General features: G+C 44.5%; 1 protein-coding gene across 3 annotated transcripts in view; it reads right to left on the bottom strand.

The window, feature by feature from the left end:
- HNF1B (HNF1 homeobox B) overlaps positions 1-16019 on the bottom strand; it is a 58078-nt gene that overhangs the window by 35407 nt on the left and 6652 nt on the right. For all 3 annotated transcript variants that reach the window (XM_044430194.1, XM_044430193.1, XM_044430195.1), the window contains exon 2: positions 4078-4277. In XM_044430194.1, the coding sequence (XP_044286129.1) occupies positions 4078-4277 (200 nt within the window). The remainder of the gene's footprint in view (positions 1-4077; positions 4278-16019) is intronic.

Raw genomic sequence — 16019 nt, 5'->3', positions numbered from 1 at the left:
TTCTTTCTTTCTTTCTTTCTTTCTTTCTTTCTTTCTTTCTTTCTTTCACATATTTATATGCCATCCTATTCAAAAAAAGCCTCAGGATGGCTTACAATATAAAATACAACATAAATAAATTCCCGACCCACACTGGCTGCAGTTAAAAACATAGAAAAGACAATATTAAAACTTATTAAAATATTGCTGGAATAAAATCTTAGCCTTCCTACCAGTTGTTTTTCTTCTGGAAACAGTTTAGCGGTGATGCACTGGTACATCTTTCCCCCTGCCCCCTAAAACCAGCAGGTTTCATCTCGCAGGGAACAAACAGATCAACAGAGGCTCAGCTATGCTTATTACTTATCTGTTTGGGGATATGCATACTCTGCCCTTCAGTTAAAAACTCCTAGGACAGCTAACAACAACTACAAAATCAGAAACATGGCAAAAGAACATACAATAAATGTGGAATGTTTTAAGAACGGAAGGAGATGTAGAACATCAGAAGCTGGTGCAGAGAATAGAACGTCAGAAGCTGGGCAGGGGGAAGATAAAGAAGGGTCTCTTACAAAGGTGTTTGAGATGACAGCAAATCCTAAGTGAAAACTTTTCACTGTAATCCTGACCACACACACACACACACACTTCGGCATAGTCACTCTATTGGGGTGTCCTTTCCCATAAACATTTAAAGGATCCAACTGTGTGTCCAAGAAAACCTTTTCCAGTGCAATCCTATGAATGTCTACACAGAAGTAATTCCTTTTATGTTTCAAGGGTTTTACTCCCAGGTAAGTGTGTATAGAATTAAAGCCCTAACAAAGAACATCTTTGCATACCACGAGCAAATTATTTTCTATATCTGTATCCAAAACAAGGTCACCTATGCACAAAAGGAAAATATGAGAAGGCTTGGGAAAACCCCAAAGTTTACGGGAGTACAACAAAAACTGAAAAGTGAAATGAATGAAGAGTGGGGAGAAGGGACCCCAAAATATTCCAACCAAGACTGACTCAGTGGGCATGGAATAATGACTGGCTGTTGTGAAATAAGACAGAAAATCAGGTGGTAGAATGGAGTGTCCTGGACAGGCTGACTTCCTGAACCCTGAACTCTGCACTACAACTTTTTGTGGCAGTCAAACTTGTTTTGTTATGGTCGTCGTGAGTGGAGCTGGCTGGAGTCGGGGGTCAGACTAGATGGTCCAGGAGGACCCTTCTGACTTGCTCTGACTTATAGCAACATGATCAATGAAAGCCCTCCAAAATATCCTTTCCCTGGCAGCCCTGCTCAGCTCTTGTAAATTCATGTCTGTGGCTTCCTCTATGGAATCAATCCATCTCATGCTCAGTTTGTAGAACTTACAAGTATTATTCATGCTACATGGAAGGAGCTGTTTTCCAATCAACAGAGGCTGCAGCTAGAAGTCAGAAGGAAGTGAAATTAAACTGCATGTTACTTGCAAAAACAGCCTGGGGATGCATTTATACTACAAACCTAAACTATTTAAAATATACTAGCTATTTCCCACTAATCCCCATGAATATTTTTGGGGAAAAAATAATGATTATTTCCTTTTTAGAGCCCTCACAAAATCGCAGTTCTCAGCATCCACAGGGGACAAAATGATGGGAGAAGGGACAATAGTCAGAACACAGCTCTGACTCAGGATAGCTTAGGAGAGGCCATGGCTCTGACACAGAGCAGACGCTTTTTGACCAAGACATTAATCATGGGTAAAACAACCACAGTTAACCTATAATTGGCAATTAGGTGAACTATGGGCAGCTTTACCAATGATTAACCTAACCTTTCCACCAGTGGGGCCTGAATTTGTACAATCAGCTAAAGATGGTCCTTTGCTTCCCCAAATCTGAACAGTCCTCAGTAACAATAAAAAAGTTCAACATATTCTTATCCTGTATGGAGAATATTTCACCTGCAACATTTCTGGCTTTCACGCAGCTCTGCTGAGGAAAGCAAGCAAGCAAGAGAAAAAAGGAGGGAGGTTTTATCTGCAATTTATGCAACACCTCATGGTATCTTGTGCTGAACTGAAACCCCATTCCAGTAAAAAGGTAAAGGAAAAGAAAAAACAAAGAGAGACAGGAGTGGACAAGTTAATCTTCGGATGTGCCAGACTGCAGCGGGCTAATTGGATCACTCTGTCCTAATGATATTGTTTCCCCAAGGAGACCTGGCTGCCTTTAACACAATAGCTTATTTAAGGTTACTCAGATCTTTGGAGACAAGAGAACAAGGTGAGGCTTTTTTCTTCAAGAAAAAAGCCCAATTCCTTTTCCTATCCCCTCAAAGGAGAAAAGGTGAGAAGGATAGAGAAATGCAGTTTTCCAGGTGGGAGACTGTAGAATTTAGTTCTTTGATCAATAGGTAGGGACTGTGTCCACCAATATAACTTTGTCCAAGGCCTTGGTACATCACAACCAGTGAGACCGAACAATACTGTCCCAGAGAGACCAAAGGTTTGATGCAGTATATTGCGAGTGACTTGTTCACTAGAACGGGTCTCCCCTAAAGAAGGAATTCTTCTCCGAAAGATGGGGCAAGCTGGCACAAAACAGGTCCTTCCATGGTTTTGTGTTACTGCTGGGTGGGGCGTACTTTTTTTACCTCCTTGCTTTTGGAAGCTTCCTATGCCCATTTGTAGAGGGGGTATTAGAAAGTGCTCCACCAGGAATGAAGTCTCCAGTCTTTCCTTTGGAGCCCCAAATCTCTGGGAGACCATCTGCCCACCAGCCTGCTGTCCAGGGGCAAGAGCCAGGGACCCAAAGGACCTCTGTGGCATCTGGTACCCCTGGACAAACTGTCCTTTTGCCCATACAGGCGTCATCTCCTGTTCCCCTCTGCCCCAGTCTTTCTGCTGGAGATGTTTTCCTGAATCAAATGCCCTCATCTCGCCTGTCCATCAATGCCTTTTTCCAACAGGACTCATGGAGAGAGATTTTAGAGCATATGTAAATTAGCAGATGCAAATTTGGACATGTTCTTTTTCTTTTTTTCCCTGTGGGTCTGAATCCTATTTATTTTTGAGACCTAGCACTATCCCTGTTCTTTGGCACAGGTTTGAGACCACACGGTTTGATGGTGAAGGACATTCCTGAATGCGGAAAGTCTCAGGCTGCATCTAGCACCTCTAGTTAATAGGCCTGTGCCTCTCGGGACAGCTGGCCTAGTGGCCTGACGTGTGTCCATAGAACCACAGAGTCGGAAGGACCTCAGGGTCATCTAACCTGACCCCTCAACCCCCTGCCCTGCACACAGCTCGTTACAAGTCATGGCAAAAGCTATTTTCAGTGCCAATCCCACAATATGCTTTGCTTTATTCTATTTTATCTTATTCTTAAACTGTCCTGAGACCATGGGAAGGGACGGTCTTAAAAAAGCTTTAAATAAATAAATATTTAAAGTGACAATTTAAAAAGTAGTCTAATCTGTCATACAGTGGGGAAAAAGGGGTATCTTGTGACAGTGACTGCAGCACTGAACCAGGGCCTGGGGGAGAAACAGGTTCAAATTCCCACAAAGCCAACTGGTGACCTTTGGCCGATCACTGTCTCTGAGTCTAACCTACCTTGCAGGGTTGCTAGGAGGATAAAACATGCAGAGCAAGCTAAAAATGTAATCACACAGGTGGAATTTCCCTAACAGCTCCTGTCCCTTTTCAAGTAAAACTTTTCAGAGAAACACCTCCACATTGACTATTTAATAGCATTGAACAAGCCTGGCTTTGCATTTTAAAAATGGTTTCAGCTGTTAGATTGTTTTTATATGTTGAAACTGGAAACTTTTAATGCCATTTTTATTGTTTTGCAATCTTTGCAAACTGCTGCAAACTGCCCGGAGAGCTTTGGCACCTGGGCAGTATAGAAATGAAATTAATACATAAATATTTAAAGTGCATTTTTAATGTTCCTGTCAGGCACTGCGACAATTCAGCTGGAAAATTCACGCAGACTTGACACGATGGGTGAACAAACGAAGAATGCACATACGTCAACACAGACGATCTGGCGGAACACAGTCTGTCAAATTGCATAAAGTGTGCGGGCAGTGTCCAGAAACACGGTACTTACGCCTGAGGATCTCCCTCTGCTTCCGGACGTACCAGGTATAGAGAGCCTCCCGCTTCTGGGTTTTCATCGGTGTCCCCTTGTTGAGATGCTGGGAAAGATGGGATTGATTGAGTCCCGTGATATCCACCACCTCTCTCTGCGGGATGTTGTGCTGCTGCATGTAACCCTTGATCATCTTTGCGGCCCGCCATGGGTCCTCACTGAAAAAGCAGGGGGGGAAAGACAGTGAAACTTCCAGCAGATGGAAGGCTCTGGAAAAAGCCTACTTTGGAGCTAGAAGACACATTAATCCCTTCCAAGCAAGCATATTATGGGAGATGATTTCCCCCTGCCGGGTCCCCCAGGGCTCAAAGGTATACTCAAGGGAGATATGCCCTCTGCCCATGCGGCCCCTTATTAACTGTGCCTGTGATTCTGGGCTTTACAGGGCCTATCCATGGTGCAGAACCTCATCCCTCCATTAGGCAGACCACCCTCAAATCCCAGGGATAGTCCTATAAAGCTCAACCTAAAAGCTGCACTGAGAAGGAGCCCCCAGCCTTTCCTGAATACACCTTGCACGCTGGACTCCTCAATCCAAGGTATCATTCACACTTTTTATTTATTTATTTATTAAAACATTTTTATGCCGCCCCATTCGCCGAAGCCTCGGGGCGGCTTACAACAATAAATTAAAATAACTATAATCTTAAATTAAATTAAAAAAATATAAGCATTAGATTAAAAATACAAAAATACAACATAAAATAAGCCGCCCTGGCCAGATAAAATCCAATAATTTTAACATTTAAAATACCGCTTAAATAAAAAGGTCTTGCACCTTCGTCCTATGGTCACTCGTTACTTCATCACTCAACATTTATTTATTTAAGACATTTAAATAAATGTTGAGTGCGTGCTGTCCTTTGTGAGAGCCTCATTTATTAAACTGAACGTTTAATATTTGGCCACAGAAAGGTTTCAAAGTCGATGCCCTTAGAAAGCATTTTCTTGCTGGTAATTTCCCTTTTGCTGTTACTCTAGTCTAAGTGTCTGGGGGCCCAATTTGGATTATAACTATGACCCTCTGGGAGGGAAGCATTCGATTCCCGCCACACTTTTTTTTTTATGAAATCCCTCCCCCTTTTGAGGTGGGTTTAAACCTACCACCTGTGATGGGGGAAGATTTTGGAAAGCAAAAGATGGTAGAAGGGAAAAATTTAACCTTCCATGCCTGACTGCAACTGTCCTGATCCAAATCGAAGCCTTGCACTTACACCAAAGTCAACAAAAAGATAACCTTGAGCTACATGTCACACAATTAGCTTACCTTGTGCTTTGGATTTTAGTCATTAAAAAGGTCAGGAAATTCTGAGCAGAAAAAATGGGGAATTACACCAACCCCTTCAAGCAGAATATAAATTTGGGGGAGAATCGTTTCCGTTTAGCTCACAACTGAGGCTGACCAGAAGCCAGGTGGGTGTAAGCAGATACAGGATTAGGAATTCCCAGGCTTGTTGGAAAACCCAGAATCTGTTCCCATACACATATACACCTGAAAAGCCATTTAGTTATCAACTTTTATGAAACTAATTGTATTGCTGTGCCAGTAAACTCTAAATGTGCATTATGAGCATCTGCAAGAAAGCAGCCCCAAGTCCAACTCAAGGGCATGAAGAGGTGCCAGAAATAGCCACACCTCAAAATTTCACCTCAGGTTTGGCCAGGTTTGCACTGGCCTGACGTGGAGCACCCTTTACCCCCCTTGCAGTGAAAGCAGGACGGTGCAAATGATCCTCCTCCCCTCACGACAACCCTGCGAGGTACTGAGGCTGAGAGTCCCAAAGGCACACAGTGAACTTCATGGCCAAGCGGGGACTCGAGCCAGGATCCTCCCAGTCCCAGTCCGGCTCTCTCGCCAATAGACCACACGTGTGTGAAATTCCAGTCCCAGAGTCAAGACATCAGCTAGCATTTTGATGCCCAGAGTAGGGCAGGGGATGTATCCTGTGGAATAAGGGTGGCGAACCTTTTCTGCCCCGGGACTGAACTTCCCCCAGGAAGGACACTGCAGACCACACACTAAAGGCCACGTTGCCCCCACAAGACTACGCCAGGGGTCACAGACTCAGGGCAGCATTTCCCCCAGGAGCCACATCAAGGGCCACCTGCCAAGAGTGGTCGGAGCCTCATCCACCCATCCCATAATCAGCCACCTCATTGCAGATCAGTCAGTTTCTTAGCAAGGCTCAACTGTTTTACGACACCCCGGATCCTCTTGTCTTTTGTTACTTGACAGCTCCCCACCAGCACTGCTCGGACACACAAAGCTCCGGCCAACATCAAGAAAAATCTGCGAGGCCCTTGAGGTGCCTCAGGATTTCAGTGCCGTTTTCCTTGTTTTCTCTTCTGCAAGGAGGTCACAACTGTATGAACAGGAAAAGCGTACTGGGCTAATAGGTACGCAGTTTGGAGTGGTAACGTTAAACAAAAAGAAAACCTAAAAAAAAGGCTTGCAATTGTTGCCTTCCTTGTGTACCCAGAGTTCCTGGATCAAAGTGGGGCATCTGCTGAGTCACGGAAACGCATGACTGCCGCATGGACCTGGTCACGAAAACAGCCCGTCCCTTTCTGACATACGCTCCTGACGGATCAGAAACTGCCCAATTCCAGACGGCTCGGGCCTGTGGCTTGGGAGAAGTTTCATCACCGGATTTACCTGCCTGCTGCTCCCACCCTTCAACATCTCCCAACAAAAGTGGGTAAACACAACTTGACAACATCCTCCCCAGAAATATGCCAAGCATGTATTCTCCTGGATTATAAAACCCAGGGCTCTCTCTGGCAGAAAGCAACCTATCTTATCTCTACCTCTCACTGTGCACACACATAAAAGTTGCGGCGGGGGGGGGGGGGTTGCCAAACTGTGCACAGCCACCCCCTATCCTTCAGGTCTATCTGTGCTCCGCAGAGGTAGAGATGGGTGAGAATTACCTTTGGATCAGTTTTTGATAAGAATTTATGGACGTGGGCAAATGTCTTCATGAATGAGACACAGTTGAAGGTTTTTCTTCCCCCTTCAGTGCAAATGTGGAGCGAAACGGACAACTTAGTCATGCGCCTGGGCAGAGCTCCGGCTTCTGAAATAAACAAGGCTTTGGATCCCTGGGGCTGTGGGACTTACTTCCGAGCCAGCCCATTAAAGATCCGTCATGTGATTGAAGGCGAGATCTTATGCATGTTTGGGCGGAAAAATACACTGTATGGAGAATGCTTTTTTCTGTCTAAACATGAGCAGGAGCACACCCTAAGTTTGCCTGGCCCCAGTGCTGTTCAAAAGATCTCTGGCTGTCCCGGTCAAAGTAGTAATAACTCCTCTCTCTCCCCAAAAATATAAAACTCAGCCTTTACTCAGATTTGTCTCTAATGCTAAATGCCAACAAAACACAGTTTTATGGTGCCTGTCAAACAACTGCTGGGCCTACAAATACATCCGTATTCTCAAATATTTATTCATTACATTTATACCTCACCTTCTCTGGGAGGGAGCCAAGGTGGCTTACAGGATGTTCCTCTTCTCCATGTTATCCTCACAACCAGCACCCTGTCAGGCTGAGAGTCAGTGACTGGTCCAAAGTCACCCCAATGTGTTTCATGGCCAAGTGGGGACTAGAACCCAGTTCTCCTGAGTCCCGGTCCTAAAAGCTAACCACTAGGCCATGCTGGTTGTATAACCACAGCAGCCCTGTGGGAACCAGGAGAATATCAGAAGGTTATTGACTTCAGTTTTGTTTTAATCCGCTGTGTTTTCTATTCAAACTGCCTCTATCCAAGTCCACAGCTTCCATTCACTCCAGGAGTGAAGCTGCTTCTGGCCCCATCAGAACCACTGAGGTGGAATCTTTGGGGGGGGGGGATCATTTCCCACTTGCAGCCCTCTGGTGTTTCCTCACCACTCCTTTCCCTCCCCCCCCACTTTTTTTGGCTCCAGAAAGACATACAGCAACGTGTCCCAGAATCAGCAGCAGAAAAATCCCCACTTCCGATTATTTATTTATTTATTTATTTATTTATTTATTTATTATTTTTGGATTTATATCCTGCCTTTCTCCTACAAAGGGCTCAAGGCAGCTTACATCTCCTCCTCCATCTTATCCCCACAACAACCACCCTGTGAGGTAGGTTGGGCTGAGAGTCTGTGGCTGGCCCAAAGTCACCCAGCTGGCTCCATGGCTGAGTGGGGACTAGAACCCGAATCCTCAGAGTCCCAGTCCCATGCTCTTAACCACTATGCCACCCTGGATTACAGATTTGGTGCACCATCTTTTGAAATGTTCATCAGCATGAAGGTTCAATTTGTAGCAGGTATCCTTGGATTTCAAAGGTTAGACTCAGGGTGTTCTGGAAATACTACAGCTCCTTATAGGGAATTGGTGTTTATAATGTCAGCAAAGACAATTGGATCGAACAGTGTTAGTATGTTGGAAGACAGAAGTGCTCCCCAAACCTTTTGGCTCTGTGTGCTCATTTGGGAATTTGATAAATTGCTGGAAAGCGTTTCCCAGCAGTACCCAGAGATGCTGGGACATGGTTTGGTAATTCTCTACCTCTGGATTTCCTGCATTGAACAGGGCGTTGGATTGGATGGCCTACAAGCTCCATTCCACTATTAAGCTTCTACACGTAGGTTGTCTGAACCGTCTGTAACAATACCAAGGGTACGGTCATGTCTTTCTTGGGACCAAGTCAGCTTTGCAAGTTTCCCCAGAAATCTCCTTTCTTTGTGATGCCTAAGTGCTGTTCATTTGGCTGCATTTGTGAAACTGATCTGAGAATTTCCTTTCTTGTTTTTCCATTACAGAACCTCCAAGTGGGACTACAATCAGAATAGTGCAAATGCACAGGAAAAAAATGTGCTTCCTTTCAGTTTCACAATTACATGCTCCATTTCCCCTACTCTAAAATAAAGCAAGGCCCTTAGTTGGCTCTAAAAACGGGTTGCCAATAGCCCCCTCTGAATTTTTATTTTTCTCCCATGAACCAATGTGGCCAGCAAGGAATGTTGATAGCGATACTCCCGTGTGGTACAGAACAACAAGCCTTCTTGGGCCAGATGTGGTGGACCACACTCCCCGTCATCCCAAGCCACCATGACGCTGCAGTCCAATATATCTGGCAGGTGCCAACTTAGTGTGAGCCAAAAAGCATCGCCGTGTGTTGGTTGTCCTAAATGGTGTCTCCAGAAGAGAAACCGAGTTGCCTAGTTGTGCAGAAATGCGCCTGCTTTGTCCGTGGTGCCCACACCGACTGTGGTTGTAACCAGGGTTGGTTTCCTAGCTCTCCCCACACCCCACAGGCTCTTTCTCCTACTGGTACAAAGGCCCCTCTTTAAAGCAAACAGGGAGCTCTTTGCAAAAGCCTCCTCAGGGCCAGGGGCTTGCTCTGTGTTTGCACAGAAGGGGAACTTTGCTCTGAAAACACCCAGCTCTGGGAATCCTGGAGCCCGCGGGGGGCCTCCGGGACTCACCTCTACACAAAATCACACCAGGTTGTGCTGGGAATGGACTGAACCTGCCGAGAGCCAGTCTAGCCAAAGGCAGAGTTTCCTTACCTTCTGCTAGGTGAGCCCTCTTTCTCCACTCCCCTACACAAAGTTCATTTTCTTTGAGATTTAAATAAAGGATGGGTGGGGTGCAGCTAGGGAGGCTAATGATGCAGCACCCAAAAAAGAGAGGCATCACTTAAAGGGGACATCATATGGTGCCAAATCTGCATTTATGAGATACAAAATTAGAAACAATTATTATAAGTTAAGTAGAAAAGAAGGCCATCTCACCATACTGCAGAAAACTGCCACCAAGTGAGCACTGTGTGACTGCTGGCTGAATCTGCTGTACAGATACTAACTGCAGGTTGACAAGGGGTTCGTATGGTTTCAACCACAACTGGACTGGACAGCCTTTAGATAAGAGGATGTCTTCTAATCCTCTGTAAAAGAGGACATGTGGCCACCCTAACTCCGTGAGGACTAAGCGTGCTCAATGGTCATAAAGCATGGAAGGCAGCAGAGCGGGGGGAAAATTCCCCCAAAATAAGAGCTTCGTAGGGGGGTGGAGGGGACTGCAGGTGGCGCAGTGGTTGAAACTGCTGTGCTGCTGGGCTGGTTGATCGAAAGGTTGCCGGTTCGAATCTGCACAATGGGGTGAGTTCCCGTTGCTCCGTCCCAGCTCCTGCCCACCTTGCAGTTCGAAAGCATGCAAATGCAAGTAGATAAAAAGGTACCACTTGGGTGGGCAGGTAACAGCGATTCGTGCACCTCGGTGTTTAGTCGTGCCGGCCACATGACCGCAGAGACTGTCCGGGACAAACGCTGGCTCCCTCAGCCAGGAAACGGAGATGAGCACCGCCCCCTAGAGTCAGGCATGACTGGACTTAACATCAAGGGGAAACCTTTACCTTTACCTTTACCTTTAGGGGGGTGGCACTCTGAAAAAGTTTGCTTTGCACTGCAACACTCGGTTGCAATTTGCACTTGTTCCTCTTCTGTTTCCTTTCCTTTTGCCCCCCCGCCACAATCTCTTTCTTTTTAAGCACCAGCAGCTCGGCCTGAACAGCCCAAACCTCATACCTTCCAAGCATGTTGGACCTCAACTCCTTCATCCTTCAGGCAGCTCAAAAAGATGGCCCATGGAGGGCCCTCAAAACCTGAAACTGGCACTGCTAATTCCATCCTGCGCAATACCCTGATGAAGCATTGGCAGGAGGTTGGATTTGTTTAACACAAAGGTCCCTTCCAACTCTATGTTTCTAAGCCAGAGGTCAGTTCAGGCCTCTGCCAAGGGCGATCCAGCCTTTCCTTGGCAACCCGCGGCACTGGAAGAAAGAGAGAGCGAGGGAAAAGGGGCAAAACAAAGAGCAAAGGGGTGTTCCATCCATCTGTTCTTAGCTCTGGTGATGTGCACAGCTGGCATCGGCCAACATTCAGCAGACTGCCTGCTCGTGAATGTGGCCCCCGACAGAAAAACGGGGTGCCAGCCCTGCTCAGCGGCTGGGTCCGGACTGACCGCTTCGCCCCAGAGGGCCGAAGCGATGCATATTGCGACAGCCTCTAGAACGCCGGCATTTTGCTCGCTTCAAGATTATGCACTGAGGATGTAATTGCGTTTGTTCATTATATTTTTGCCCTCTGCTTTATGAGCCATGGGAGCATACCATTCCATTGGTCATAAGAGCTGATGCTATATTTCCCCACACCCCTTGTCCCGGCAGAAGAAGCGGCTCTCGGCCTTGGCAGCACCACCGGGTGAGCTGTGGCCCAGCATTTCCAGACCAATCCAGTTCACGACCAGTCCACCCACATGACTGGTTGTGGAAAATCACCTCCTCTCCCCAAAGGGAAGGCAGAGAGACAAATAAACAAGCAAATGATCCAGGCATTTCACGAGTGAGTGGAAGGGAGAATCTTCTTCCCAACGTTTCCAAATGGACACAATTATTTCTCAGTTCTTTGGGGCATTTGGGAATATTGCATCGTTCAAAAAAGAAATAAGAAAGAAGGAAATAATAATAATATTAAAAAGGTGTGGGAAAAGGAAGAAAACAGGCATTGGCCACTGTTTCAATGACAGACCCATCCCTGACTGCTTAAAGCCACAAATCTATAGATTTGGACAGTTGTGCTGCTGGAATACACACCTTAAATCATGTTCATTTGTAACTACCATAAACCATATTAGTCTTAGTCTGGTTCAGTCTTATAATAAATTGCTTGGCTATGTGATAGCATGCAACTTGGATCCTCTTTTGATCCCTTTTTTGGAGTGGGAATCGATTGTCCCCCCTTTTGCCTATGTATAAGGGCTGCCCACCCTTTTCCTTGACATTCTGCAAGCCTTGAGTCGATAAACTGGGTGTTTTAACTGGGTGTTTCCTTAAGCCCTTTGCTGACATCTACACCAAATCAAAAGACACAAAACTTCCCAGTCCAAGACCGACACTGACCACACATGCAAGCTGCATTTTACTTTTCTCCTCTAAAACCTTCAGTTTTCTCTTCTAGAACCTTCTCCCTCTTCTTCCTTCCTTATAAAAACAAACAAACAAACAATCAAACACCAAATCTCAGCCAAAACAATGGTGGAGATGCTACTAACGGGACCCATTCTGAGTCACAACAAGAGCTAGTTTTTGTCTAGAATAAAGTGTTGGCATATATGAAAGACTTGCAGCACAAATCTACACACACTTACTCAAAGTTTCACTGTGTTCCATGGTGCTTACTCTCAGGTATGTGAATATCAATTTGCAGCCTTGAGTAATTTTAGAAATCCAAATTAATCTAGATATTTTTCCTCACTTAAAAAATTACAGGCTACTGATTGACATTTTGCTTTTCCAAACGATATTTACATCGTATTCAGAATAGAAACATAGATATATGCAGGGCCATAATTAACAGATGAACTGGAAACACTGTCTTAATTATATAGACTGCAACCCAAACTAAGTTCCTCTGATTTCAAGGAACTTACTTTAAAATAAAAATGCATGGGACTGCAAGGTAAGTAATCTACAATCCTACCACTTTATCTTGGCATAAGCCCCACTGAATTCAGGAATATAACATTACCTTGAACACAGTGGGGCTTATTACTGAGTAGATATACATAGGATTGTGCTGTAAATATATTGTTCTTTGGATTTTTCTTGAAGTTTTAAGATTTTTGAAATCTTGTTGCGTCTGTGGTTTGATGAACTGAATTCCTCTACCACTGGTAGATTTATGCTGGATTAGATTTGGTGGTTTATTTGCATATTTAAATCATTTTTAATTTTTACAGCTGCCCAAAAAATTAGGTTTTGGGGAGGGATATAAATGGTATATATAATCCAATCCATAAAACCTTGACACTTTCACATTCTTGGAATGATAAAATTTAGAATTGGAAGGAACAGTTCCTATTTCTTCAGTTATGGTCAAAAGAAAGGAGAGGTAATCTATTATTTTTGGGAAGGAAATGCAGCCTTAAAAGGTTAGCAGTCTAGAAAATATTTCCAGATCACCCTTTTCTCTTTCTTTTTTAAAATATGCTACCCCATTTATAAACAACTTTTAATACCATCCCATAAAATTCAGCAGGGTTTATTCCCAAGTGAATGGATATAGGATTATAGTCTTTAGGATTGCAATATATATGCATTGGATTGTTCTGCTGATCCAGAACCTAAACTGTTAAGTTGATATCTAGGTGTTTCCCCCTCTGTTTCCTCTGTGTAAACTGCCTAAACAGCTTTGGCTGTAGGACAGTATAGAAATGAAATACATAAATCTACAAATTTTTTGAGTGAAAGGACTATGTAATTCTTTAAGGCATTATGCACACCAGGAGTGGGGAACGTGTGGACTGCAGCTAACTGGAGTCCGTCTAGAGGGCCACGATTTCCCCACCTTGAACTCCGAGGGAGCTGCAAACCGCAATCCCAGTATTCAATTATTGTGAAATGGGCATGAAAATTGTAAAAGCCCATTTATACATTTTCGTTCTCGGCCTCCACAGTTTCCACACCTTGTTCCATTGTGTTTAAATGAGGGTCACTGTGAATTACGGATGATTATGAAATGGGCGTTTCTACCTCTGCATCACAGGTTAAAGACCGTCTGTTGGATTCTGGGTGGAGAACCAAGCTATATGATATGTCTATTATTCTTAAGTGGTGAGGACATTGCCTGGTACAGAAAAAAGCTACACCCAAGTACAGAAAGGAAAGCTCCATATAATATAATTTGAGGGTGGGTGTTGGGCAGGGAGCACTTGGCGACTATCTTGGAATTAACGGCCAGCTGAGGGACACAAAGGGATGCCCTTGCTTCGAGGTTTTAAAGAAAATGTTTTAGATAATGAGCGATTCAGACACATATAATCTTCCTGTGAAGCATTCAAGATGGACCTCATATTTATACCAGCTTTCTCCAAACAATGGCTGGGAATTCTGAGAATTGCACTTCCGCACTTCTGGAGCACAAGTTAAGGAAGGGTGATAGACACTCGTACATGATTTCTCTATGGCACGACTACAGTTGCTCTGCCGACACGCCCCAGAATATATCATGTGACAATGTGCACACCTGCCAAATGGATTGTTACAAACGTAATCACGCAGGTGGAATTTTCCTAGCAGCTCCTGTCCCTTTTCAAGCAAAACTTTTGAGAAAGACGCACAACCACATGGTTATCAAAAAGAGGATGAAGGAGGGAGAATTCCCCTCTGGTGGGAACCCCGCCATCGACAGAATACATCTGTGAGCAATTTCTGTGTAGCAATTTTGTGGCACTAAGTTCATCAGAAATTTGTGATCCACAACATGGCTTGGCAATTTGTGATGTTAGGTTTTCTGAACACAGGGATGGATTCAGTTTTTATTCATTTATTTAATTAGTGGAGGTATAGAATCACGGTCTTAACCCTAAGAAAATAATACATGAGGAATGCAAGCAAATATGCATTCAGGTCTTGTTTCAGAACAGGAATGATTACTTAAACTGAGTTCAGACAACACAATAATCTACACTCAGGGGTAAAGTGCAGGTTGAACTGTGGGTTATTATGCTGGCTAAGCATAGCCCTTAGTTGCACTAACAAGCCATGGTTTGTTAATCATGAACAACCCATGAAGACAACTAATGAAGACAATGGTTTTTGTTAGGTTGTGAATGGTGGGTTGTTTCTTAGCTGAGTTCAGACAGCACAGCAACCCATATTTCAACAACAACCCTCACTAAACCCATGAGTGCTGTCTGAATTCAGTACCTGCCGGTGTCACTCACGGACGCTCCTCATCTGGCAAGCAAACACAGTGATAACAAAGCCTTAAAGCTTCCCTTCTGCTTGTGATACTTTAGCATAAAAGACAAGAGAGGTAAAGACAAGCCTGCATACTTCTTCCCTTAGCTTTGATGGGATTTCTACTTCATGCTAGCCGGTTAAACATTAACATTTATTTTCAAGATAGCTTGTATTTCTAATTAAAAGCTGGCCTATCAGATGGCGGCAGAATTTTTGTAAAGCTGTGTAAATGTGTTTTACAAAGAGCTCTTAGGTAGTCAGGAAGAAGCATCCATAAGGTTTGGTAAAGCTTCCTCTAAACTAACTATGCTCAGGACTGCAGTCACAGTCCTATGAATGTGAGATTTTATTAGTGGGTTGCGTATTAGTTTGGAACATGCATACGTATAATTTATTTTAAAACGGATACCAATATAGATCTCGAGGCAGGCAGCTACGCAGACTGTCATTAAGAACTGGTATCCTTTAAAACAAAGCACAAAAGCAGTGGGGGGGGGGGGCCGGCACCACCCCATCGTGCCACCAGCAAGGTCTGTTCAGTGTGATGTGCCAGAATAAGTCCCAGATTGTATTTGCAGAGCCACACAATTCAGATGACTTAATCGGCACTTTTTAACTTGCACACATTGCTTGACCCACACCCAGTTGTGAGTTGGCATCCTATAGTTTTCCAGCTGCTGGTAGATGCATAGTCCACATTCAGGACCGTGAGGCCAGTACTGGTTAAAAGTGGGGCCGGGGCCATTTCACTTTGATCATAGCAAAGGGCAATCTAGTCTGTGCAACCAAATGCCTCCAAGGGTTGCTTTGGAGAGCCAAAAGGAGATCTGTATTGCTGTTTTTAGTAATACAGGACATTTCTGCACGGATCTCCTTTAGCTCACTCGTGTTTGATTTTGAGAGATCTCACCTAATCACAGCAGAGAGTTATTCCATCTACCTTTTCATGCTCCAACACCACAGACAGACCCACTGAGCTACGGGGAAAGGCCACAGATTAATAGAAGAGCTCCCATTTGACATGTGGAAAGCTCAGCTTCAATCCCCAACATCTCCAGGTAAGGTTGGGAAAGAGCCCAGGCCTAAAACCCTGAGACCTGCTGCCAGTTGGTGTAAAC

The sequence above is a fragment of the Varanus komodoensis genome, unplaced genomic scaffold (assembly GCF_004798865.1).
Source record: "Varanus komodoensis strain SLA01 unplaced genomic scaffold, ASM479886v1 scaffold20_1, whole genome shotgun sequence".
Classification (NCBI taxonomy): Eukaryota; Metazoa; Chordata; class Lepidosauria; order Squamata; family Varanidae; genus Varanus; species Varanus komodoensis.
Note: the sequence above shows the minus strand (reverse complement) of the source record. Positions and strands in the feature narration are given on the sequence as shown.